Source organism: Sphaerodactylus townsendi, linkage group LG01, assembly GCF_021028975.2.
Source record: "Sphaerodactylus townsendi isolate TG3544 linkage group LG01, MPM_Stown_v2.3, whole genome shotgun sequence".
Lineage (NCBI taxonomy): Eukaryota > Metazoa > Chordata > Lepidosauria > Squamata > Sphaerodactylidae > Sphaerodactylus > Sphaerodactylus townsendi.
Window position 1 is genome coordinate 110,010,948 of NC_059425.1, and position 26,335 is coordinate 110,037,282.

The 26,335-nt window shown below is 41.4% G+C and overlaps 2 protein-coding genes across 3 annotated transcripts in view; one reads left to right on the forward strand and one right to left on the reverse strand.

The window, feature by feature from the left end:
- Window positions 1-11,137: 11,137 nt before the first annotated feature.
- Window positions 11,138-14,662, forward strand: CCN2 (cellular communication network factor 2). 2 transcript variants are annotated; one of them, XM_048490588.1, is made up of 5 exons: window positions 11,138-11,669; window positions 11,785-12,004; window positions 12,319-12,576; window positions 12,726-12,937; window positions 13,371-14,662. In XM_048490588.1, the coding sequence occupies exons 1-5, from the start codon at window positions 11,166-11,168 to the stop codon at window positions 13,665-13,667; spliced, it is 1,491 nt and encodes a 496-aa protein (XP_048346545.1). In that variant the 5' UTR covers window positions 11,138-11,165; the 3' UTR covers window positions 13,668-14,662. The 2 variants fall into 2 exon arrangements, with proteins under 2 accessions (XP_048346545.1, XP_048346552.1); XM_048490595.1 differs by having other exon boundaries at window positions 11,788-12,004.
- An 8,761-nt stretch (window positions 14,663-23,423) lies between these two features.
- ENPP1 (ectonucleotide pyrophosphatase/phosphodiesterase 1) overlaps window positions 23,424-26,335 on the reverse strand; it is a 50,848-nt gene continuing 47,936 nt past the window's right edge. Inside the window, exons 16-17 of the mRNA XM_048505477.1 lie at window positions 25,893-25,962; window positions 23,424-23,525 (exon numbers count right to left, since the gene is read on the reverse strand). Of these exons, the coding sequence (XP_048361434.1) occupies window positions 23,424-23,525; window positions 25,893-25,962 (172 nt within the window). The remainder of the gene's footprint in view (window positions 23,526-25,892; window positions 25,963-26,335) is intronic.

Here is a 26,335-nt window from a genome sequence, read left to right on the forward strand (position 1 = left end):
CGGGCCAATTAACAACAGCAGCTACTTCGGCCGGATCCATTTCCAGGCCCTCTGGTGAGATCCGATAACCCAAGTAATCCATGGAAGTCTGATGAAAGGCACATTTAGACAGTTTCACGAATAGTGAGTTATCCAGGAGACGTAACACAGTTCTGACTTTCCTTTGCAGATTGGGACATGGGTTTATTTATCCACGAAAAACCTTAGGGACGTGCACAAATATTCCAAGCTGGGCAAGAAATTCATAGGTCCCTTCCGGATCACCCAGGTGATCAATGATGTCACTGCTCGTTTAGAATTGCCAAATTCTTTGAGTAACATTCACCCTGTTTTTCATTCTAGCTTACTCAAGCGGGCTCCAGATTCCGATGTCTGGCACGACCAAACGGAGGCACCCCCACCTGTGATTATTGACGGCCACAAGCACTATGAGATTGATGCTATTCTGGACGAGAAACATATCTGTGTGAAATCAAGAAAGGAAGTAAATGGTAAGGTCTTTTTTCCTAAAAACAAAACATCCATCATGGAGACCAGTCTAATGCGTGCTATAACCAATATTTAGTAAGTTATTATATGAAAGATAATGAAAAATGGGGATTTGACATGACTGAGAGGCAGATTGACAAAATAATATTGAAACCTGGACCAAAGCAAATTAGTAAAGTATATAAACACCTAATTCAGATAAAAACTGAACAAGAACAGGTTAAGATTCCTATGATTAAATGGGCAGAAACAATTAAACGTCCAATAATGTTACAAAACTGGACTAAATACTGGGTAAATATTTATAGGTTTACACCTTCAACAGCTGTTAGGGAGAACAATGTAAAGATGTTTTACAGGTGGTATCAGACTCCACAAAAATTGGCCAGATATTATAGTAACTATGTACCAACCTGTTGGAAATGTGGTGAAGGGATTGGCTCCTATACTCATTCTTGGTGGACCTGTAAAAAAATGAAAAATTTTTGGAGAAAAATCCATAAACATATACAAAAAATAATTGGACAAAAATACAAGCTAAATTTGGAGACCTATTTGTTAAGCCCGGTACTTTCAGAACTACAGCTTTCCCCTAATTTATTGAGATTATTCTTTTACTTGACAGCTGCAGCCAGAATGTTGGTAGCTGCCAGATGGAAAACACCAGAGATACCAACCCTAGAGGAATGGGAACATAAAGTACAGGAAATGAAATCAATAGACATAATCGCACAACGCTTAAAGAAAATGGAGTACTTTCAATCAACGAATGAGAGACATATATATATTTGGTCTAACTGGGACAATTATATAATGAACAAATATGATCTTTAAGATTTAAAAACGAAATGAGAAAGTATTTATTGAGTTAGGCTACAAAAAAAAAGAATGGGTGAAAAGTCAATTGATCTCTTCATGGTAACATAAAGATGGAACCTTTGTAAAAAGTAAGAATAAGGGTGAGAATACAGTGAAACGAGTTGCCAATATGTAATTAGAACTATGAAATTAGGGGTAATGGGGGAAGTCTATTAAAACATTTTTTTGTGTTGTGTGTGTGTGGTGTGGGCTGGTTTGGGAAGCGGGACTTTGTGGTTTGTAGAATGGGACTGGAAATTTAGTGGAGTAAGTAGTTGGTGTGGATAGAGGACCTGGTTATGAATGGAGAGGGAAATGGGAGAGTGGCAAGGTCAAAGATGCAGGAATTACTGGGGGTGGACAACCCAATATTACAATTTTTTTTGAGTATGCATATATATGAAATGTTTAGTTGAAATACTGCTTACAAGTAAAGTTGAATGTTTTTCTTTTTCTGTTTGTATGTGGATGTGACTGTGTGTATATGTGTCTTATGTCTTATGTTTCTGTATTACATTAAACCATATATTTAATAAATATATTATAAAAAAAATCTATCACACATACAATCTCAAATTCTAGCTGAAAAAAGTCTACAAACAGTGGTATAGTGGTTAAGAGCATTCTAAAAACCCAGACACAATCTAAAATCTCCCACACCCACCCAACCCAGCTACCAAAAAGGAGATGTGTATGGATGTCCGGGGGCGGGGGGGCTCCCATTCCTGCTTAGAATGGGTAAGGCCTGGAGTTCTTCTAGAATTTCAATGGATCTCCAGAGATTAGATTCCCTAGAAGAGATGACAGCTTCTCAGGCTGGACTTTCTGGTATCACTTCCATGCTGTATTCTACCCCCAAACTCTACCCTGCTAAAGGTCTGCTGAAAGAATCTCCAGAAAATTCCTAAATCAGAGTTGTCAACTATAAATGTATTGAATCGAATCCAGATACTATAATCCAGATACTATAATCTACTTCATAGTTTGGGTAGTGCAAAATAGGAGAATGACGTTGTAAGCCACTTTGTGTCTGCACTGGGAAAGAGTATAAATATCAAATAAATTCTTCAATTCATATTTTTTTCATCAGATAGAGCCTGCTTGTTCTAGGCATCCCTATTCAAGCAGTGCAACAAGTTATAGGACTACTTTCGACATTAGAGTATCATATTAGGGTATCATCTCCATGTAATGGAAAATTGCCATACTAGGTGTGCAAGTTTCAAAACTAATATGGCCAAGCCAGGCACCTCATTACCTAAAAATGGTACCCTAGTGATGATAACATCATAACATCTTCATCTACAACCTTCAGATGTTAGCAGCCAATTTCATCTAAGGACGTTAAAATGGGAGGGGTGATAATAGGGGTGCCATCAGAATTTTGGGCAGACAAACCCTGTGGGATATATATTAACACAAAACACATTGTTGACCTTAGGTTATTATGTGAATCTAACCTCATGTTGTGATGATAAAATGGTGGTGGGAACCATGTATGTCCCACTAAGCTACTTAGGAGGACTCGATATCAATATAATAAACAGCTAAAAAAGCAGAATGGTAGGAATGTTTGGTGTAGTTACTTTGTATACTGTGAAATAATCAGAAATATGACTGCCCTTGCTATCTGAAATTGAAATGGGGAGAGGTATTATGGGCATTACCAACCCTTCTTAAATTGTACCCTGAGCAACCAAACCAAACTAGATAAAAATCCTGGAGTTATTTTCTGTAACTCTCATGGCAATGTATAAAATCTAGTTTTAATATATCTTTATCATATACCTTTATAATATGTATCTATATCTATAAACGTGAAATACCACTGACTGACTCACTGACTGACTCATCAAAAGAATTCAAAAACCACCTCACCTGCAAAGTTGAAATTTGGCACACTGGTTCATTATGTGGTTTAGGTGCTCACTAAGAAAGGATTTTTCAAAATATTCAGTTTTACTTGAGTTATTACACATTTACTGTTTTAACTGCTCATCTCTAGCCATCTGCGCAAACATTCTAAGGGCAAACCAGCCCCTCAGTCCACAGACATGCTGCACGAACATTCTAAGGGTAACAGTTAAACACCACCAGCTTCAACAAACAGGCTGCAAAAAAGCATGCTGAATGTCACCCTGAAGTTAACAGACAGGCTGTGAAAAAGTACTCCTCCACCCACCCTCACGTTAACAACACCACTACAGCCAAGTACAATTAAAACAGGTTGCAAACCACACTATCACCTTGGACTACTAAACATTTGTTGGGTTTTCATATGGACATCAGATTGATTACTGTGCAGACAAGTTTACTGCTCTCGGCTTCCGATCACCCTGTGCTTGGTGTTGTGCTCTGAGGTGGCGGGATGAGTCCCCAGAAATGTGCTGCAGTGATGGTACAGTCCAGCTCCCTGCCCTTCAACCCTACCCTGAACCTCTTCACAGCCTTCTCACTCATCAGCATCCAATGGCAGAACACTTCCTTTCTGCATCCCAAAAATACAACGGCTGCTTCCACATGACGTCTTTTGGAGCCCACCCGGTGAAAGAGAGCAATAACACATTGCATTAGAAAAAGACAACTACAGGAAGCTTCTGCAAAATATGCGAAAACAAACCCATCAGTCCACAGACAGGCTGTGAGGAAATATGCTGTATGTCACCCCAAAGTTCACAAATAGGCTATAAAGAAGTATGTTGAATGTCACCCCAAAAATCATAGAGAACCTGTGATGAAGTATGCGTAGTGAAGCATGGGTGCCCTGCTAGTATTGTATATTGTATTATGTATATTGTGTACACAAGTGTGTATTCTGCTCTATATCCATGTATATTGAATGAGCCAGTGAATGAACTTTTAAAAAAAATAAACACAAGAGAAGCAAGTTCCGGATAAAAAGCAAACCTGCTTTATTTGTCCTTCATTTCCAGCTCCAAGGCCAAATACTGAGCCTTGCTTGGAATTGGCACTTAAAGTAAATACACATTTAATGTATGGTTCAGCAGAATCCCTTAGGAGTACAAGATAATATTTATAAAGCTTTTGGAGAAATATCCTGGCAAGGAGAATTAATATACACCATTAAACCCGAGGCAAGCTAGAAACATCTGCAGGCCAGCCTGCCAGGCCATCAGGATGATGAATACCTCAGGGTGCAGATGTCCATATACGGGTAGACTTCCTCTAAGGCTGACAGCCCAGTGTGAGAATTGCGTACAGCTCTTGGATCAAGTTCACATTCTTTGGGTGTGTTTCTCTGGGAGCCTTTGATTTCTGCTTTGAGGGCCGGAGCAGACCTCCAGTGGCTCTTATAAGAAAATAGCCGCAATTGAAGGTTGAAAATGTGCAAGATTCATTCTTTAAGTACACAAATACTGAGTCTAGCCACTTTCCTGCAGTCTTGCCAGGTTTTTCAGTATGTCTGATACTCAGTCAGGTGACCTCTTTGGGGAGGGGGCAAAACATCAAAAAAAACCCAGGATAAACATAAAAGAAAGAACCCCACATATTCACACCTGCACATTTTACAAGACTTAACCAATTGAAGTAAATGTCAGCACACACATTCCACATATAGCTGCGTAAACATAATCCTGTTGCCAGTACAGTGAATTCCTAATTTTACTAGAAAAAATATACTGTCTGAAAAGGATCTGCTGAATAAACACCTGCATGCAAGTCCAATTTAGTCCATTTTAACAATCCTGTGTATCGCTAGCAACATCTTTCTTGATATTGTGGCACGGCCTCAATGCAAACAAAGATCAATGTTTGGAAAAGCTGCTCTTTTTATGCTCTCATTACCCCATCAGCACGAATAATGTTTGGTGAACAATTTCAAAAAGTGTGTTGAGTAAGAAGAATATAAAGCTAGCATGCTATGTGCTTCATTCTGCTGAGTGAAGAAGACTTTCTTGAACAGAGCAAGGTATCTTCCTGTGTAATAAAGCCTCACATCGAGTGAATGGGAGTTGTAGGATGAGCTCACTGGCTTTTCTGCTGTACACAATCCAGTCCTCAACTGAGTTCAAAATATTTCAAACACCCAAATAAATCATTCTGGGAAATACGTGAATGTTTATGTAAAGAACCTTCACACAGAGAAGCAAAATAATATAAGAAACTGCCTCATCCTTGGAATAAGGCTTTGCTGACACCACAGCTAACAGCACAGTAATCCAAAAGACATGCTTCATGACTTGAAGACAACAGCACATTGCACATTGAAAACGTCAAAAGGAATTTCATTGTCTCTCAAGTGTGCCTCCAATACATGTATTTCAATTAAACCAATCCACACATCCAGCTCAAAGTCAATAGGTGCATGGGTGGTCTGTCAACTAGGCAGCTGAAGGAAATTGCTGAGGACACCAGTTGGAAAGGGGCACCAACCAACCCTCTCACCCTGCGCCACCTGTCCAGTTGCTTCCTGCTCATTTGGACCTGTCTCAGGTGGCACCTTGACCCCTGTTGTAGGCCGGCAGGGATGCTGCTTCTCTCCTTCGTCCCTCCTTGCCTTTGCCTCGCCTGTGGAGGAACAGTGAGGAGGCATGTAGCACCTTTTTGCCACAGGATGGGAGGCAAGGGGGGAGGCACAACCATGCCAGGCACCTCACCACTGGAGAAGGGGGGGGGCAAAGAAGAGTAGAAGTTTTTTACCACAGTGCAGAGGGGAGGAGGGTGAGCACAGTCTTTGTACCTTCCTATGGTCTGGTTGTGGGGGTGGGAGAGGGAGAGAACTCCCTCGCTTGGCTGCCTGGGTATAAGGAAGATGATATCAGCTTCTTGCTAGAGTGTGGTGGAGGATGGAGAGTAGCACCTTCTTACAATGGCACATGGGGGAGGGACAGGACAGGCACAATCTTCCTGCAACCCCATGGTCTAGTGGGGTGAGGAGGGCAGGTGCTGTATAGGTATACCCTAGGACTGGTCCTGGTAGGAGATAAATGATCAAGCAGAATAGAAACATTTGAGGACAAGTGCTATACAATACCCAATGTGATGTGCTGTTAGGGTGTTAAACTCTGATCTGGGGGACCCCAGTAATGAATCCCACTCTGCCATGGAAGCTTGGGATAGTGATACATTCTCAATCTAATCTACCTCACAGTGTAGTCATGAGGATAAAATGTTAGAAGTCTGAAAACTAAGTACCAGTATTAGGTATATGATAACAATAACAAAAGTGAACTAGATAGGTAAATAACAATGTATTCAGAGCAAGATAATACATAAGCAAACAGCTAATATATGCTACACATAGTAGAGTAGCTCCCAATGATATTTATAAGCATCTTAGGACTGTTGTGAACCTGCAGAAAATGCTTTGGGAAGGACTCTACCTAAGGTGCTTATAAGTGATTATTTTGGGACTTTATGGCTTATATTGATGAAGTTCTTTAGATCTTCTTATAAGGATAAGAACCTCAGTGAATTCAAGGCAGACTTTGATGAATTTATGAAAGACAAGTGTGGAGGATTTTATTCAGTTCCACATTGGCTTGACCCGGATAACCCAAGCTAGTCCAATTTTGTCAGATCTCAGAAGCTTAGCAGGATCATGTTGGTTGCTGGCACATGTGTGTGAGTAACTGGCAGCAGAACGGGCAGAGAATGGGTAGATGGAAGGGAGGAATATGGGACAGAAAAAGTGGGGAGGGACAAGTAAAATGAACCCAAGGCAGGCATGGTGCACTCTTGCAGGTTTGGATTTTTGGATAACTGGAGGAAAAAAACTGCAGTTTGCCCAAATCAGGATGAGTCATGCTTTTTGCCCATCAAAAGTGCAGCAGCGTTGGGACCATTGTGCAAGTGAAAAATCATGCCCAGATAATATAGCAAATATTTTGCAAAATTGAAAATCTCTTCCCACAAGAAGGTAGGCTTGCCACGTAGAGAAGCCCTGTGCATAAAAGGCCTATAAGCTGGCTGTAACTTGATGGTACTTTCCACCACTATCTTGGTTCCAGTGAGATCAGTAAAAGTTCTCTCTCATCCCACTTTTATCTCATTCCAACCCCCCATAGTTCCTCTGGGTATCAAGAACAGCCCTGCCAAATACAGGATGCTAGGTACCATGGACATGCATCTAGCTAAATTTCTCTTGGGTGGAAGAGGAAAATATTAATATCTGCACAGGAGTAGCTTTTCATTTCTAAATTCTTCTTAAGCACTTTGAAAAATGCTGTTTAAGTCATATGAAAATGTATTTCTGTTTAACCAATTAACAAATCAGTGTGAATAATTTAAAAGATGGACAACTAAATCAATTAAAATCATCTACCACCTTTAATGCCAAACCCCTGGAAGAGCTCTGCTGGAACATTCTTTTATGAACCCTCTCCCAAAATAAATTTCCCATACTGTCATTTATGATTCTACAATATGCAAAGTAGGATATCTCTGTCAGTAGTCATTTACCATATTAGGGCATTTAAGTATTCTTTGAACCTGGCTATATTTCCACTTTTGTAAGCAGGTTGTACATATTTTGGTGTGTCTATTATTTACACAGCCCTGAGTAAATTTTGCCATTTGCTTGCAGGCATTCAAATAAATATAGGTTTGGAGATACCTCATAAACTTGGAAATGTGTAGTACTTACCATAATGTCCTTTAGAGGGATTTGTACAAATAAAAGGATTTTTTCCAATTAAAAAATGTATTCAAACCCAATGTGGTATTGGAAAGAGGTATTATGCTGTGGGATGGAAGGAGGAGAGCAGGAAAGAACTGGAAATACAAATCACTAACCTTTATAGCTCATGACATGTAATAATGAACAGCTCAGTTTCCATAGGAATAACTTTTAAATATCTCTTCTCTATTAACTGGGGGGGGGGGGGCAGGATCATCAGGAACCTGAAGATCACCCATTTCATTCTCCTGAAGATAATGTGTATGTAAACTGTTCTTAATATTCTTCCATATACAAGTAATGTTAGACTGAGAAGTCCAGTTCTAATAAATAAAAACAGTCATTGTGCTGGGGTGCTGGGTGGTTTCCGGGCTATATGGCCATGTTCTAGCAGCATTCTCTCCTGACGTTTCGCCATTGTGCTGTTTTAGAACCCTTCTGGATCCAATAGAAAGCCAGTATGGCATAGCAGTTAGAGCATTGGACTAGGTTCTGGAAAACCAAGATTGAAATCTCCTATTTGTTATGAAACTTGGTGGATGATCTTGGGCTAATCACTGCCTTTCCACAAAGAGCAGTTGGGAGGATAAAATGAAAGAAAAGAGATATGCCTTCTTGAGCTCCTTGGATGAATTGTAAGATTAAAAGGTAATTAATACATACATACATACATACATACATACATACATACATACATACATACATACATACATACATACATACTGTAAGCCACAGACATCCTGCTTACAAAAATGAAGATGCTTACATAAAAGAGTTAAGTGTCATGCTTAGATCTGCACCAATAGCATGGGACTACTTACAGTTATTTCGAATTATCAATGAGATTAATGGAACTTTGAAAAATGTACCAACCAATTTGTATCCCAGCATTTTAGCTTTCAGTGTGATAGATCAAATAATTGTGTTTGATGTACAAGTAACACACCTTTCTCCCATTAAATTCAGAGCCTGGTGTTGAGATGCAATGTGGCCTAGAACAGGTCTATGGTTGTCAAAGGGAAAGGGAAGCGAAGGCACATTCAGTGGCAGACAGAGGCAAACATGGCCTATGAGCTAAGAAAATGCCACAAAGTCCCCTGCTTTGTCAGAGGGTTGTATTGGAATCTATTGCAGTCAGAGGCTATGTGTGACTCTTCAATATGTTCACAAAGGCAAAGATTCTTCCATTGACTTAAGACACTGTGGAGGACAGCATCACTTGGTGCATAGCCTGTATGGCTAAACCAGTGAGATCTTTTAGGAACAAGACTCAGCAGCCAACCTATTCTTCTGACTGTGGTGCTGACCATTCTTTTTTTCCCCCAGCAACACTGTAGAGTAGGATAAGCTGAGAAATTATGATTGCCCCATACATTTCATAGCTGGGTGGGAGAGAAAAATTCAACCAACTTCCCACAGCAAGCAGATCACTATTCACTGTGCCATACTCTACTAAAATATTTGGGTAAAAATAGTGGTGGCCTTTCTTTTTTAATAGTTTTTTTTATAGTCATGGCAAGGGGCGGGGTCAAGGAGCACAGAAGTGCAAGGGCGGAATGTGTTGCTTACAAACTACTTGATCGTACGCAGTGGGAAAAACAGAGCCACATCTTCCATGTTTCAGCCTCACTTTCCTGTGCCAAATATTTCAGGGCAAACCGACTCACTTGCTCTATTCATAGAAAGTACCTATTAGGAAAAATATCCCTGCATGATTCAGCAATCCACAGCAGCCCATTGCAGACCAGACACTGTATAACATATTACTTTGGAGTGAAGAAAGGTCCCCAGATATTGACGTTACACACACACACAACTAGTCGGAAACTGACTCATCATGAGAAATTGTCTGAAAACAGTCTGCTTCTATATTTGTAGAGCCTTGTTGTCTTCTTGTACAGATAAGAAACTGGGAAGGGGGATTCCCAGGCTTGTTCCTAGCAACCACCCTGGCAACCTCTCCCCTTCCCCCATCCAAATTCTGCCCATCACAACATAAATGGCATGAGATGAATCAAACAGTACATTCTTACCTATTTCTCAGGGAGGATTAAGAGTAGGGACTGTGTCCCTGAGAAAATCAAGAGCTCATCCATGTCCAGATACCTGGCATGGTTCACTATAACTCTTCATTCATTCCTATTAGGATTCAGCACCAAATCCTGTGCACTATGAATGTCACACAATGGCCACAATTTAAAGACAAGTAGGCACATTTCAGTCACTGCAAATGGCTCCTTACATAAAAGCACAGTTCAGCTGCACTTCACTGAGACTGCAGCCCTTCCTAAGGGCAAAGGTGAAGTATCATTGCTGAAATTAAATAATATTGCCAAGATCCAGCCACAAATTCTGAGAATGGGGGTTCCCCATTAATGTCAGTGGAGAGGAAACAGACTGTGTTGCATCCTTCTATGCACTGGCAGCTCACCTTGCCATTGAAAAGAAAGTGGCAGCCCAGGCAGGCAACATTTTTGTCCCAGGAGCACAGTGGGATTCTAACTTATTGAGGTTAGAGTGCTGGACTACAATGTGGAAGGCCAAGATTTAAATCTCCACTCACAGGGTGAAGTTGGGCCTGTCACTCCTACCTTACAAGGTCATTGTGAAAATAGAACAGCACAGGGCAGAATGAGAAAAGCAGGGTATAAATATCTAAATAAATAGTGTTTCAGAGTTTCTTGGTGCCATGTATCATCCGGCTGTGAAAGATGGACATTCTTATCCATTTGCATTTGTAATCGGAAGATGTTGTATCCAAGTGAGGTGTGCTGAAGGATGGAGTAGGTTTTTAGGAGCCCATCCTTTCATTTCAAATTCTCCATCAAAGTGCAAGCAGAAGAGATCTTACAAGCAGTTTATTTTGAAAAATATGGGTTTAAAGCCCCCCCCCCATTCCCCTCTCCAAAATAACCAGTGATCGTTCCAACATGATCTTGAACGTGTTTTTTTTTTAATCACAATACTTTTCAAGAAAGAAATAATCTACTTTCTTCCTTTTGTAGTAAATTGGATTTATGTATTTTGGAGATAAAATGGACACCCACTGAGTTCAAATTTTTGTGGAATTCAGGTTTAGTGCTATGAAGGTGGGGGTAAGGGTGAGTTTGGAAAAGGAGACGTATTTTTAAGTCCTATAAATCAGGTCTGTGGTGGTGGGAAGAATCCGGGCTGGACGATGGAGAAAACTCCCTTTCTCGCTAGTGGAAAGACAGCGCCTTTTTTGTGCGTTGAAGTGCGCCAGCTTTTTCAGACGGGAGGAATGCGGAGTGTCAAGGGGTCAGGATCAATCCGGTGTGAGTTGATGAGGCAGGAAGGTGGAGAAGAATGTCAGGAATGTCGCTGTTTGTGTAGGACTCCATTCAGCCGATTGGCGAGTCCCGGGCGCCTGGAGGGTATAAAAGCAGCCCGGGCTGCCTGCTGGAGCCTCAGACAACAATCGTTCGGCTTGCTGACGGACGGAAAGAGAGAAAACGGAGGCACTTTTCAGACAACCGCCCAGCCGAGCCGTCCCGTAGCACAGCAGCTCCCACGCCAGCTAACCAACCTTCCCCGCACTCGCCAGGACAGGACGAGCGGCTTCAGCCAGATCGCACGCCGCTTTTTACAGCCCCCGAGCATGCTGGCAAAGATGGGACTCGGCAGCTTGGCCTTGGCGCTCCTCGTCGCCCTCGTCGGCCGGGTAAGTGCCTCTGCTGGCGTCCCGGGCAGCTCTGGGCGGGTGGCACCTTTCGTAGGGTCTTTCTTCTCCGCTTCATCCGCTCATGGCCGCCGCCTGTGTCTCTCTCTGTCCCCAGCAGGTGGCCGGCCAAGACTGCAGTGGGCAATGCCAGTGTCCGCCGGCGCCTCCCGAGTGCTCGCCCGGGACAAGCCTGGTGCAGGACGGCTGCGGCTGCTGCCGGGTGTGCGCCAAACAGCTGGGCGAGCTGTGCACCGAGCGGGACCCCTGCGATCACCACAAAGGGCTCTTCTGCGACTTCGGGTCCCCCGTCAACCGCAAGATCGGCGTCTGCACCGGTGAGTACCATTTTAACCCCAGCTCCTTGAGTATTCAGAAGCCTCTGTAAGTGTAGCTAAGAGATGAACCCTTCAGTAAACTGTAGGGCGCTTTGGGCATAGGAGATCCTGGTCTGGAAGACCTTCTGCCTTGCTAAGGGTTGCCTGCCTCACAGCCAGCTGTTAGGGGAGTACAAGACAATGGTAGCAATCGCAAGGCCACGGGACAGCCCTTTCACATCCCAACTTCAGTTAGTTTAGCTCTTTCTTCCGTTCAGGGGGGTTCCTTGAGTTTTCCCCCCAAAGATCTCACAGATGCTCTTTTCTCTTTGCAGCAAGAGACGGTGCCCCATGCGTGTTTGGAGGCATGGTGTACAGGAGCGGGGAGTCCTTCCAGAGCAGCTGCAAGTACCAGTGCACGTGCCTCGATGGGGCAGTGGGCTGCGTTCCTCTCTGCAGCATGGGTGTCCGCCTGCCTAGTCCTGACTGCCCTTACCCTCGAAGAGTAAAGCTTCCAGGCAAATGCTGTGAAGAATGGGTGTGTGATGAACCCAAGGACAAGGAGCAGACTGCAGTTGGACCTGCTCTTGCTGGTGAGTTGGGAGTTTTCATAGTAGCGTTGACTGTTGGTGCTCCTGTGAGCATCAGCCTTCTATGGTTCTGGGTTCCAGGACCACATCCTCCATCTCTTCCTATAACACAATAGCAATCTGTTATCTTTCTTTTTCCCTGTGCTCTTCAGCATATAGACTAGAAGACACTTATGGACCTGACCCGTCATTGATGCGTGCCAATTGTTTGGTCCAGACCACTGAATGGAGTGCCTGCTCAAAGACATGCGGAATGGGCATCTCCACCAGAGTCACCAATGACAATGCCTACTGCAGGTTGGAGAAGCAAAGCAGGCTGTGCATGGTGAGACCATGTGAAGCAGACCTGGAAGAGAGCATCAAGGTAAATACTGGTTCATTTTTCTTCAGCAAACGCCTCTGTGTAGTTGTGTGGCTGCTTTCACTCTACAGCATGTATTTGATTGCAAATATAGGCCAATATGCAAATGTACATAGCAACTCTAAAACAATTCAAAGGCATATTTTTGCTGTTAAAAGCTCTTGTGATTTGTCCTTAAGTTAATATGTTGATGCTTTCAAGAGTGCCTATATAACTTTAAACAGATTCACATGGATGCAAATCCCATTGATGTTGCCAAAGTTATGCAACTCAGTGATTTCAATGGAAATATGGTCTCCTGGCTGAATTGTACCCAATGTTTTTAAGATTAAATAATAGTAAAAATATTCTGTTTTGAGTATATGTATTGAATATGAATGGAAACCTTACAAACCGGACATGTAAATATATGAATCCTATCTGCTTTGCTCAACAGAAAGGCAAAAAGTGTATTCGTACTCCCAAAATTTCGAAGCCTATCAAGTTTGAGCTGTCTGGCTGTACCAGTGTGAAGACATACCGAGCCAAGTTCTGTGGTGTCTGTACTGATGGGCGTTGCTGCACCCCCCACAGAACCGCCACTCTCCCCGTGGAGTTCAAGTGTCCCGATGGTGAGGTTATGAAGAAGAGGATGATGTTCATCAAGACTTGTGCATGCCACTACAACTGCCCTGGGGACAATGATATCTTTGAGTCTGTGTATTACAGGAAGATGTATGGAGACATGGCATAAAGCCAAATAAGGGACTCTTAAACTTGACTGTCAACTTGAACTGAAAATTGCATCTCATTTTGTAAAACCTGATTCAATAGCACAAGTTATTTAAGTATTTTTTTAAAATCAAACTGTTTCATGTGACTTAAGACGAAAGTGTCTACTGACCCCAAACTTTGGTTTGAAGGAAAAAAAATAAGATGGACAGTAAGGAACCACAGAAAAAAAAACTGTGCCTCAGAATAGAGTGTACTATTTATGGGGATGATATTTAGGGATTGCTGAAGGAGATGTGCACTCTCAGATGTAGTGCAATTTAAAAAGACCCTTAGCAACTTTACCAACACTTTGCTTCTGTGCTGGTAATTGGTGGACTGGAACACCTCACCCAGCAAGGTGCTAAGTAATGATGTCCTGTTAGTCAGAACTAACTGCTTTTTGAAGTTCTGATTCAAGTGCTTTCTTTCAAATTGAATTGGTCTTGTGTGTGTTAGACTGGACAGCTTGTACAGTGAACTTCCCTGTTACAAGCCAGATTTTTTTCTAATATTGTAAATATTGTATGTGTATATATATAAATATATTTTGTACAGTTATCTAAGTTAATTTAAAGTTTTATTGCCTTTTGAAATGCTTTGATACATCAGTGTTAGCCTCTACCTTTCATTTTTAATGGCTTGTCTGATCCCATACATTCAACCATTGAAATAGATAATATGTTCAGTTAATGGGTGGGGGGAATAGTGAACTGAATTGATGAATTACTGAAAAAGTACCCTCACATCCTTTGGAAGCATTTCATCTAATTTGGGGGTAAGAAGGGCTTTAATGGCTCCAAGTTAAGAATAGCAGTTCATTGATCAACTACTAATCTTTCCACCTGGGAACCTTTTTTCTTTCTTTGACCGTGGCTGTTTTGGGGACAGTTTATTACACGTTGAGAAATGTGACCAAAAGTTACATGTTTGCACCTTTCTAGAAAAAAAATAAAGTATTTTTATTTTTTATATAAATTGATTTGCATTCTCTTGCTTTTGTTGAGTCTTGCAATTAATACCTTGGGAAGTTTATTTACATGTGTTCTGGAAAACTCCATGCAGTGGGGAGTTAATGTGGTATATTCACCAAAGCACAGTCAGAAGTTCTGAGCAAGTCTAGCATGTTGGCCAAGTAGTAAGACTGAAAATTTAAATATGTCTAGACTTTTTTGAAGCTGGCCACCAACTATCTGAAAATCATGTTACCCTTTCATTTGGTCGTAAACTGCACTAATTAAACTGTACCATATTGTTGCATGTGGAGGCTTTGCATTTGAATTCAGTCAAAATTCAGGATTTATATGGATTCTGCTGATTCCCACCAATATCTCCTGAGGCACTTTTGCAATGGCATACACACAAACACATGACGCTGATTTATGCTGAATTAGACCATCGGTCATCCAGATCAGTATTTGCTATTTTCATTAGCAGGGCCCTCAAGAGTCTTAGGCATGAGCCTTTCACACATCCCTCCGACCTGATCCTTTTATCTGGAGGTGCTATGGATTGAACTTGAGACCTGCATGCAAAAGAGATGTTCTACCACAGAAACACACACTGAGCTTTCTTGCCTATCAGGGCTTCCCCATTCATTTCAGCAGGAGGGGACCTCTGCCTTGTAGGCAAATGAATACCCCATTCTATTCATCTGAATGTCTTTATTTTCAGTGCACAAAGATTTGGATTACTTGGCTTCATCTAGCAATTTAACTACTACATAGACTTCAGCTTTAAACATGCATTCTTAAAAATGACAGCATGGGAGCACTGTGAAGTTTTTCAGCACAGAAAACAGCAATTTAAGCCCCAGTGAAATCAAGAGCATAGTTCAGTACTCAAAGCCCTTAGCATGAAAACAGCCAGCACTCCACACTTAGCCTCTGTTGCCACCATGGTCTTCAGTATCTCCCAGAACTATGATGAAAATATTAACTGCTTTAACCTCAGTTTCCCTCAACACCCATATTTTGCCAAAAAAGAATTCAACATTTCTGAAAGGTTGTGACTCAACCAGGACTTCTACATAAATTATTGTATTCTTCTGCCTTGATAGGCCTGGTGATCTGATCTGCTTTTCCACTGACGCTAGGAGGAGAAGGGACAATCTCACTTGGATTTCCTTCTTCAGTGCTGCTATATGGCTTTTTCCTCATAAGGGTTCTATTATTGTTGATATTGCCCTATTATTGTTGATATTTATTTATTTATTTATTTGTTACATTTATATACCGCCCTCCCTAAAGGCTCAGTTGAGGGTTCTCCTCCTTCTTGAACTTAGAAAAAGCTATCAGGAGCCAACCTTGTATATTCACAATTCCACAACTATATGAGAAAACTGTATAACAAATTCAGAGATAGATTCAAGCCTAGTAACACTTTAGAGACCAAAAAGATTTTGGGGGTATGATGTTTCTAGAGTCAAAGCTTCCTTTGTCAGATATCCTCTGAAACTGATAACAAATTCAGCGAAAGATCACAAAGAAAGGTCAGTAGATGAGTGATGGCATCCTTAGGTAGCCACGGTAGGGCAAGATGGGGCTAATGAGGCAAGAAGTCAAGTGGAAGTAATTAGAAATTGCTAGATTTGCAGTCCTCTGAGGGATTACTCTGCAAAAGTGCCTTTGCATGCTGTTCCCTGCCTGTGTTGGTGCCATTTTCATGGCCTTAGCCCTCTGTCACTGCCATTTCCTTCCCTGAGCCAAGAGATGCCCCAACAGGAAGATATGCAAGGATTGGATAGGAGAAGAGGATGCAGGCTGGCAAAGAAGAAAAGGATGCAGGGCTATAAGAGATGAAATGAGAACCAGGAGTGAAAACAGAGAGTGGGAGGGAGACTCCAAACAAATAGGAGGGGGAAGAAAGGGCAAGGAGGCAACTTCAGGAAGCCAGAAAGGGGAAGAGATCCCATCCTCTGCAAGTTCCACAGTTCTGTAATAAAGCAAATGTGACCAACAGAACTTGGGATTTTTGTAATCAGATCCAGCGCAGCCATATTTAGTAATAATAACAACCAGTTAAGAAAGTCTTCAGGAATTACAAAGCCACCCTACAGAGAGTTACACCCTTCTAAATCCATGGGTTGAAAAGGATGTAACTCTGCTTAGGATTGCATAGGTAGTCACAAATGATTTCTAACTACACAAGGATTTATTTATTTATTTTGGTTTGGAATCCAGTGCTTTCAATTGCAAAGCAACAGGATTCCCTTAAGAAAACTGACTTTTGAAAGACTTGTAGAACTAGCACAGTTTGGTTCCGTAATTTGCATTCCTTCTGATTACAGTTAAGCTCTTCACCAAACACGCAGCATAGTAAGAAGGCACACTAGTTATTATTATAATAAAAGGTATCAGCTCAGTGAAAACAAAAAAATATTCCACCCAACAGGCATGCCTCTAGGTTTTGTTGTGCTTTCAGTCTATGACTCCCCACCTTCATTAGAAAAGGGCCGAGGTGTGGCTTTCACTCACATAGACTCTGCTATGTTTTATGTTCTTTACATATGGAAACAGTTACCGAGAAATTGGTCCAGCTGGGCTAAAAAAGCAACAGAAGGCTGTGTCCAAAAAATAAGGGGAACCTGAGAACAGAAAGAGTTCAGTTAATGTATTTTTTACTTCATTTTTCCATTTCTTTTCCCCTAACCTCTGCATTTCCCACATATGCCCATACATGGAAGTCACCAAAATGCCACATTTTAGCAGGACTTTCAGCCTGACTTAACCAGGAAATACCAGGGATTTCTTAAAACAACCTTTTCCAGGGCTACAATAAGGCCAAAATCCAAAGCACCCTTGCAACAGATTAAGTCCCACATTTAAATAGAACATACTTTTGACCCCACCCCCACCCTCAGACTGCGGTGCACAGCTTTTGATATGCTCAGCATGTTTAGGGCATACTCCTGAGAAAGTAAAATATCACCAAGACAAAAACTAAATTATGTATTTAATGGGTCAGACTGAGTTAGTTGATCCAGCAAGCAGAACATGAGCACCCCGTGTAAATAGCTTCTGCATATTGCCAACTCTGATTTGGGAAATTCTTGAAGATTTGGGGCAGTGTTTGAGGGAGGGGGTGGAGTTTGGGGTGGGGAGAGAGTTCAGCCTCTAAAACCACTATATCTGCCAGTGGAACTGATCACTTAGCTTAGTAGTAACTCCAGGAAAACTTTAGACCCCTGCTGAAGTTGGCATCCCTATCAGATCAGCAGTTAGGTGTCTTCTTCCACACAGCACCAGGAGAGCAATCCGCTCTCCTGCTGTCCCATTCATATGCCTCCAGGCAGGCAGTGAATGGAGCCTGCGGAAGCAATGCATGCTGCTGTCATGCCTTCACAAGGAGATGTGTCTTTTTTTAAAAAAAGAACCCACCTCCCATGCTGCTTAGCTGCACAGAGGACCTTTAAAAACCAGGAAATAATTGCTTTCCGGGGCAGCAGCATCCACATTACAACTAAAGAATCACAGATGGTACGATTCTTGAAAACCCTGGAGGGGGTGAATGTGGAACGGGCTCGCATTAGGAGTGGGATCTGTGCAAAGTTCCCCCACAACACAGGATTTATACCCGTGGTTAGCCCGAGTTTATTGGCCCGTGTGGAAAGGGCTTTAGAGTGGTAAGTACACATAGTATGTATGAAGGTGTATCCTTCATGAGGGTGTTGATCTTCTATTCAGAGGATGAGGGAGGAGCAATACTTACATGAAAATTTTGTATTATATGACTTTTGAAATTTTATATCAGCAACCCAGAGGTCCTTATATACAGCTCCATGAATTTCTTTATCTCCAAACCCATACCTGACTCCTGCAGAGCTGACTGCTAGTACAACCTTGTTGACATCTGCAGTTAATGACCCCTTTTCTATCAATATGATGCCTATTATTGGATCTGTTTGGATCTGTTTCTTTTTTTTAATTGTCTTGGCTCTGTATGGCAGTAAAGGACAAAAATGTACCACAAGGCTACAACTGAATGCTGACAAAATAAAGCCTCCAACTGGAGTGCAATAACAACAGCCTTTGGACTTATATATTTCATTACTAACTTCAATGGAAATGTACATAAGTTTACAAGTATGTAATGTAACAAACCAGCCATCTATACAAGAACAAGCTAGCTGGAAATCTAGACTCAGTGCCAACCTTGCAATGAAAATTCAAGGCTCATTCTGTAAAAATGTTAACAAAAATGCAAATAAATAGAAAAGTCCACAAAGAAATCCCCAGATCAAAATATAATTTTTTATACTTACAAACTGAATGGTACTAAGAAACAAAATAAAGCTTTACTGAAACTATGCATGAATCCTAAGCTATTCTCATTCACACTCACCACATGTTCGTTAGGCAAAAACTAAAAAATTGCATACAAAGACTGCTTGAGGAGTGGGTTACTGTTCCTTCTTTGACCCCTCTCTTTTGCAAGGCTGGTGATGCCAAAGAGCCTCTGGCCCTTCTCTGCTGTCTCTTCATCTCTTGAATCCTTTACTCTTGTCCTCCAAAATCCAGGTGTGCCTATTTTTTGCTTGGACAGTTTCATGGATCTAACAGCCTCAGCATATTCAGGGTCTCTTCCCTTATCTCAAACACCAGCTGGTAGAGTTATCTGAGAGTTGCCAGGTCTGCATCAGCAACCTTCGGGGATCGGGCGGTATAAAAGCCGAATTAATAAATAAATAAATAAATAAATAAATAAATAAATAAATAAACAAATAAATAAATAAATAAACAAATAAACAAACAAACAAACCAGCAGGGGATGGGTTAGGGCTGCCAGATCTAGATTGGGAAACTCCTAAAGATTTGGGGATGCAGCCTGGAGAGGGCAGGACCTCAATAAGAACATAAGAACATAAGAACAAGCCAGCTGGATCAGACCAAAGTCCATCTAGTCCAGCTCTCTGCTACTCGCAGTGGCCCACCAGGTGCCTTGGGGAGCTCACATGTAGGATGTGAACGCAATGGCCTTCTCGCGACATTGCTCCCGATCACCTGGTCTGTTAGGCATTTGCAATCTCAGATCAAGGAGGATCAAGATTGGTAGCCATAAATCGACTTCTCCTCCATAAATCTGTCCAAGCCCCTTTTAAAGCTATCCAGGTTAGTGGCCATCACCACCTCCTGTGGCAGCATATTCCAAACTACCCGATCACGTTGTGGCAGAAGAAGTGTTTCCTTTTATTAGTCCTAATTCTTCCCCCCAGCATTTTCAATGAATGCCCCCTGGTTCTAGTATTGTGAGAAAGAGAGAAAAAGGTCTCTCTGTCAGCATTTTCTACCCCATGCATAATTTTATAGACTTCAATCATATCCCCCCTTAGCCGCATCCTCTCCAAACTAAAAAAAGTCCCAAAGCGCTGCAGCCTCTCACTCGCAGGGAAGGTGCTCCAGTCCCTCAATCATCCTTGTTGCCCTTCTCTGCACTTTTTCTATCTCCCCTCAATATCCTTTTTTTGAGATCACGGCGACCAGAACTGGACACAGTACTCCAAGTCGCGGTCGCACCGCTGCTTTATATAAAGGGAACATGACAATCTTTGCAGTTTTATTATCAAATTCCTTTCCTAATGATCCCCAGCATAGAGTTTGCCTTTTTTCACAGCTGCCATGCATTGAGTTGACATTCCCATGGAACTATCAGCTAAGACGCCTAAATCCCTTTCCTGGTCTGTGACTGATAGCACTGACCCCTGTAGCGTGTATGTGAAGTTTGGATTTTTTTGCTCACTGTATGTGCATCACTTTTGCATTTTGCTACGATTGAACTGCATTTGCCATTTCTGAGCCCACTCACCTAATTTATCAAGGTCTGCTTGGAGCTCTTCGCAATCCTTTGTGGTTCTCACCACCCTACATAATTTGGTATCATCTGCAAACTTGGCCACCACGCTACCCACCCCTACTTCCAGGTCATTTATGAATAAGTTAAAGAGCACTGGTCCCAAAACGGATCCTTGGGGGACACCACTCCCGACATCTCTCCATTGTGAGAACTTCCCATTTACACCCACTCTTTGTTTCCTGTTTCTCAACCAGTTTTTAATCCATAGGAGGACTTCCCCTCTTATTCCTTCATTGCTGAGTTTTCTCAACAGTCTCTGGTGAGGAACATTGTCAAAAGTCTTTTGGAAATCCAAGTAGACAATGTCCACCGGTTCACCCCTGTCCACATGCCTGTTTACACCCTCAAAGAAGTCTAGTAAGTTTGTAAGACAGGATTTGCCTCTGCAAAAGCCATGCTGACTCTTTCTCAGCAGGTCTTGCTTTTCTACATGTTTTATAATTTTATCTTTAATGATAGATTCTACTAATTTACCAGGAACAGATGTCAAACTGACTGGCCTGTAATTTCCCGGGTCCCCCCTAGGTCCTTTCTTAAAGATTGGTGTGACATTGGCCATCTTCCAGTCTTCAGGGATGGAATAGCCTGATTTCAGGAATAACTTGCATATTAAAAGTGAGAAGATCAACAATTTCATGCTTGAGCTCTTTAAGAACTCTTGGAGTGAATGCAATCTGGGCCAGGGGATTTGGTAGCATTTAGTTTATCAATGGCTGTAGAACTTCTTCCTTGTCTACCACTATGCTTCGCTAGTTCCTCAGTTAAACCTCCTAAGAAGCTTGGTTCGGGTGCAGGAATGTTCTTCACCTCCTCTTGGGTGAAGACAGATGAAAAAAATTCATTCAACTTCTCTGCAATCTCCCTGCCATCTTTTAGCACACCCTTTGTTCCTTTTGTCATCCTAACGGGCCTACCGCTTCCCTTGCTGGCTTCCTGCTTTTGATGTGCCAGAAGAACTGTTTGTTGCTGGTCTTGATGCTTGCAGCCATGCGTTCCTCATAATCCTTTTTTTGCCTCCCTTACAGCTAACTTGCTTCTCTTTTGCCACCATTTGTGTTCCCTCTCATATTCTTAATCAGCCAAACTGGACTTCCATTTTTCTAAAAGACATTTTCTTTTTTTCTGATAATTTCCTCAACCTCTCTTATTTAACCATGAGGTGGCTTTTCTTTTGGACTGGGTGCTGCCTTTTCTAACCTGTGGAACACATTTCAAGCTGAGCTTTTATTACTGTGTTTTTTAAATAACCTCCAAGCATCCTGGACAGTTGGTTTGACTCTCTTGATTTTCCCTTTCAGCTTCCTAGCACTATCCCCCTCATCTTTGAGAAATTTCCCCTTCACAAAGAGGCCCGAATGTAACTACATTAAGTAGTTACCACTTATTCATATGCTGAGATACTGAATCTGACAGCATTGTGGTCGCTGTTCCCTATCGGCTCAACAACACTGACTTCCTGCACCAGGTCCTGGGTCCCACATAGAATTAGATCTAGGATCACCTCTCCCCTGGTTGGTTCTACAACCATCTGCTCCCTGGCCACAGTCATTTAGCATATCCAGGAATGCTCTCATCCTTACTATGGCCACAGACATACATTTTTTCCAGTTTATATGGGGATAGTTAAAATCACCCATTACCACTACATTTTTGTTTTTGTTGGCCTCTCTAATTTCTTTTTCCATCTCAGAATCCTCTTGTGCACTTTGGTCAGGGGGATGATAATATATTCCTAATATTAAACTGTCCTTCACACCTGGTATTGATATCCACAGTGATTCTGTAGTGGAACCAGCTCCCCTTGCATTGTCTATTTTATGTGATACTATGCTCTCTTTGATGTAAAGGGCAACTCCACCCCCAATGCGCCCTATCCTATCCTTCCTATAGAGCCTGTAGCCTGGTATAACAGCATCCCACTGGGAGGGTCACTGAAGCCCTTTCTGCACAGCACATGTACAGAGGATTGCGGTCAGGATAAAGTAACCCGTTTTCTTGTTTTTGCATTCGCATGCATTTGTGCAGGCAGCGATTGGAGCCCACGAAAACAATGTGGGTTGCTGTCACGCCTTCACACGGAGGCGCGTCAACCCACCCCCCAAAAAACCATTTTAACTGTCCTTAAACCGTGTTTATTGGCCTGTGCAAAAGGGACCTGAATCAAATAAAATATTTTTCCCACTGCACCAATTGCTTCTCCCATTCTATTTCTAGTTCTGCTTACTAATGAGGCCCTCTCTTCTAGATGCTAACAGCTACACCAGTCAGGTGGCTGTAGCAGGGAGAAAGCAGGGAATGAGATTAACCTTTTTGCTTTTCCCCCAGTCACCCAATCAATTTTTCTCGCTACCCAATCAATGCAGCTATTAGTACATTAGTTCCTCAATGCTGGGAATAGATTTCGCCAGGATCAGAAATGGCTCCAGAAAAGGGGGAGGGTGAGATCCAGTAATCTTTATATCTGCAAATTGCAGGATCAAACACATCAGCTATTCTGAAATGCACTTCTGCACTGCAGTTTTCATGTGAGTATAAACATGAATATTCCCTATAGGCATGCTGGAATCTTCTAAGGATTGTACTTCCACATTGGCCTGCCTCTACCCCCTTGCTCATCCTTCAGGAGCAACCCACCATAACCTTCCTCTCATCTCTTCCTCAGCATCCTTCCAAGGGAAAAGGGAAACTACATGAGGTAAGTGGTATAAAAATTAGGGTGGATGTCCCAGTCTAACACGGACTGGATTGGAAATTATATTACATGAACACAAATATACACAGGGGAATCCTACAACTTTCCAATACAAGAAATAATGACCAGTAAAACTCTAGTTTAATTAGATATTTGTTTCCAATAAAGATTAATTGTCAAGTAGAATAAAAATAGCTACTTCATCATACCACACATTAAATTGTAGACTTCAATATTTTCAAAGGGATCGACTTTGGTTTGAAACTTGAATCCAGGTCCAAAGCCAATAAACAGAGCCTAGAAAAAAGGAGAACTCTGTTTTAATTCTCATATGCTATAAAGTAGATGCAGGAGGGAAAAAATGAACACATATTTACAACATGCATTTACAACTATTTAACGGCATGTATGTAGCCAAAACTGACCTAAAATGAAACTGTTCTTTGGTTTCAAAAAAAGAAGATGTTTCTGGTATATATCAGCAACCTCAAGACATTTTATACAATGGAAATGGGCTTTTAATTCATATCTGTATTTCAGAGGTTTTCTGTAACTAAATCTGTGGTGCTGCTTGTGGCCACACATCCTTTGAAGAGGTTTATCTCCTCTCTCATCCGTTTACCTTTATCAAATGGCATACAGATTCCTGTGTAAAAGCAAGATTTAGTCTAACATGACTGGCATGAGACATTATTAAATCTTCAGTTTAAGGTGCTAGTACTTGTTATGTCAGAACAAATTATACATGTTTTAGAAGGAACAGCATTACAATCATGGTTTAAATCTTACAGTCTTCTCTTATTTCTTTTCATTTTCATTATTTTTCTTTTATTCAGGCTACAGCTGCATCAAGACAAACAACAAGAAAAAGACTGTTGTACTCCAAGAAAACAGTTTTGTTTTCTTCTCTTGTAAATGCTGTTCATCTTTTTTTTAAAAACTGTCATTTTGCATCAATAACTAACTTTCCACTGTAAACAACATCTGACTGTAGAGCTTCTCAGTAACAGCAGAAATATAAAGGACAAATTATTCCAGGAAAAATAATTAACCACTTCCTTTGTGAAGATCATTCTTTCAAACACTATTTTAGCCCATGAATAGAATAAATTCAAGGTCTCATGTATACCTAATCACAAGACAATGGCTCTACTCTTGTCAGACAATGTAATAGGAAGTGCAAGGAACCTAGAGTTTTTACAAGTACTGGTGGCTATAACTAATATGGAATTTGTGCCATTTTGGCCTTCAAAATGTCCACAAACCCTGCCCATCATTTTTGAACAGCAAGTAAGTTCCTGACCCCATTTGGGCAGATACCTGCAATGTATCAACGCAAACATGACCAAGTGTACATTAGTGATAGTACATGGATTTTTTTTAGCCTTCTGCTTTTTTTAGCCATCAAGTCACAGCTTACAGGACTTCAGGATTTCAGCCATCCCAATTAACATCATCTCTATATTGCGAGAATTCAGTTTTAACTTACTCACTCGTAGCCATTTAGCACAGCAGTAAGGCACCCCTGCAGCATCATTAGACCATTTAGAAATTGTCCAAAAAGAGTTCTTTATTTAAGAATTAATCTAGCTTCATGATGCAAGGCTAGTACAGGCAACATTCTGACCCTGTTAGTGGTGTTAGTGGTGCCTTACCATTGTTAGTGTTAGTGTTCGTCCCTGTTAGTGGTGCCTTACTATTCAGCTAACTCAGTTCCTCAGTGCCTTGGTCCCACCTCTGATGGCAAGGGCCATAATATCCAGTTCAGTCAGGTGGGTTTTATACACATTATTTTAAAAATTAAATCAAATGTAGCATTTTAATCCTGCAAAAGAAGCTTATGCACACTACAATCCCAAGCCTGGCAACTGTCTTGCTAGTTTTTATATGCTGAACATTTTTAACCTACATTCAGCCATGTATCTCCCCACTAGCAGTCTGTAGTTGCACAGTTTTGAGAGAAAAAGAGAGATTGTGTCTCTCTTAATTTGTAGGACAAATGGCTGTACAATAAGCAGAAAAATCTTGATAAAAGGATTGCGGGGGGGGGGGGGGGGAAAAGAGCTCCCAAAAGAATTGCAAGGGTCTATGACCCTTGCCAGGTGTTCAATCTCATGACAAAGATGTCTAGAATGGGAAAAATGTAGAAACAGGATGAACAGAAGTCTGATATATAAACAGAAACCTGGAGTGTCACTAGCTAAGGCTGATCAAATCTGAGTGAAAAAAATGAAGTTCTAAAAGTGGAAAACCTCAGTGCCCAGCATCTTTCTTCAAGTATTGGATGCTTGTCCAGATTCCTTAGAGGACTTTTAAGCAGTGTAAAACATAGGGCCTATATTTTCTTGGAAATATAATGTTCTTCTAGGAGACTGGCGCATTCTGAACCCTAAATATGGGGAAACCTCAAAGAGATAAAGGCACATTCCAGACTGAAGGTACACCAGTACCTTCTCTCTCCCCAAACCCCACCAAGGAAGCCAGCCTCCCCAAACCCCACCAAGAAAGCCAGCCTCTACAAATTGCTGACTTCAATTTGTTCAGACCCAGTTATAAACACTTTAAGACTGAGCTTGGAAATATCTTTCTTTTCTCTTGAATTGTTTGCTGGAAGCTGAGAACTAATCAATTTGCAAATAAGAATGAGTATGTTTTAAAACTTACCTGCATATTTGCAAATGTATTGTCAGACCCATGGAATCCACCTTTGCAATATTTTAACTCAGATGGCATTCTGTAAAACATAGCCATGAACACATAACTGACAATATCGACCTTGATGCATTATAGAAAAAATAAACCTGTCTGTTCAGACAGTGTGAAATTCCTTTTCATTGGATTCCCATCCCTTTTCATATCTAGAAAAACCTTCATGCCCTTAGCATTAAAGCTCTTCAAGATTTTTTTTTCTTTTCCTTTAATACTCCTTACAAGGACATAGCCATGTTAGTCTTTCATCACAAAATAATTTTTAAGAAGCCCACGGTGCCTTCAAGACTAACACCATTCATTTCAATATGAGCTTTTGTGAGTCATAGGCCACCCACTGGAGCAGATACATATCTGATGAAGAGGACTGAGACTTTAAAAAATAATATTCCTACCAG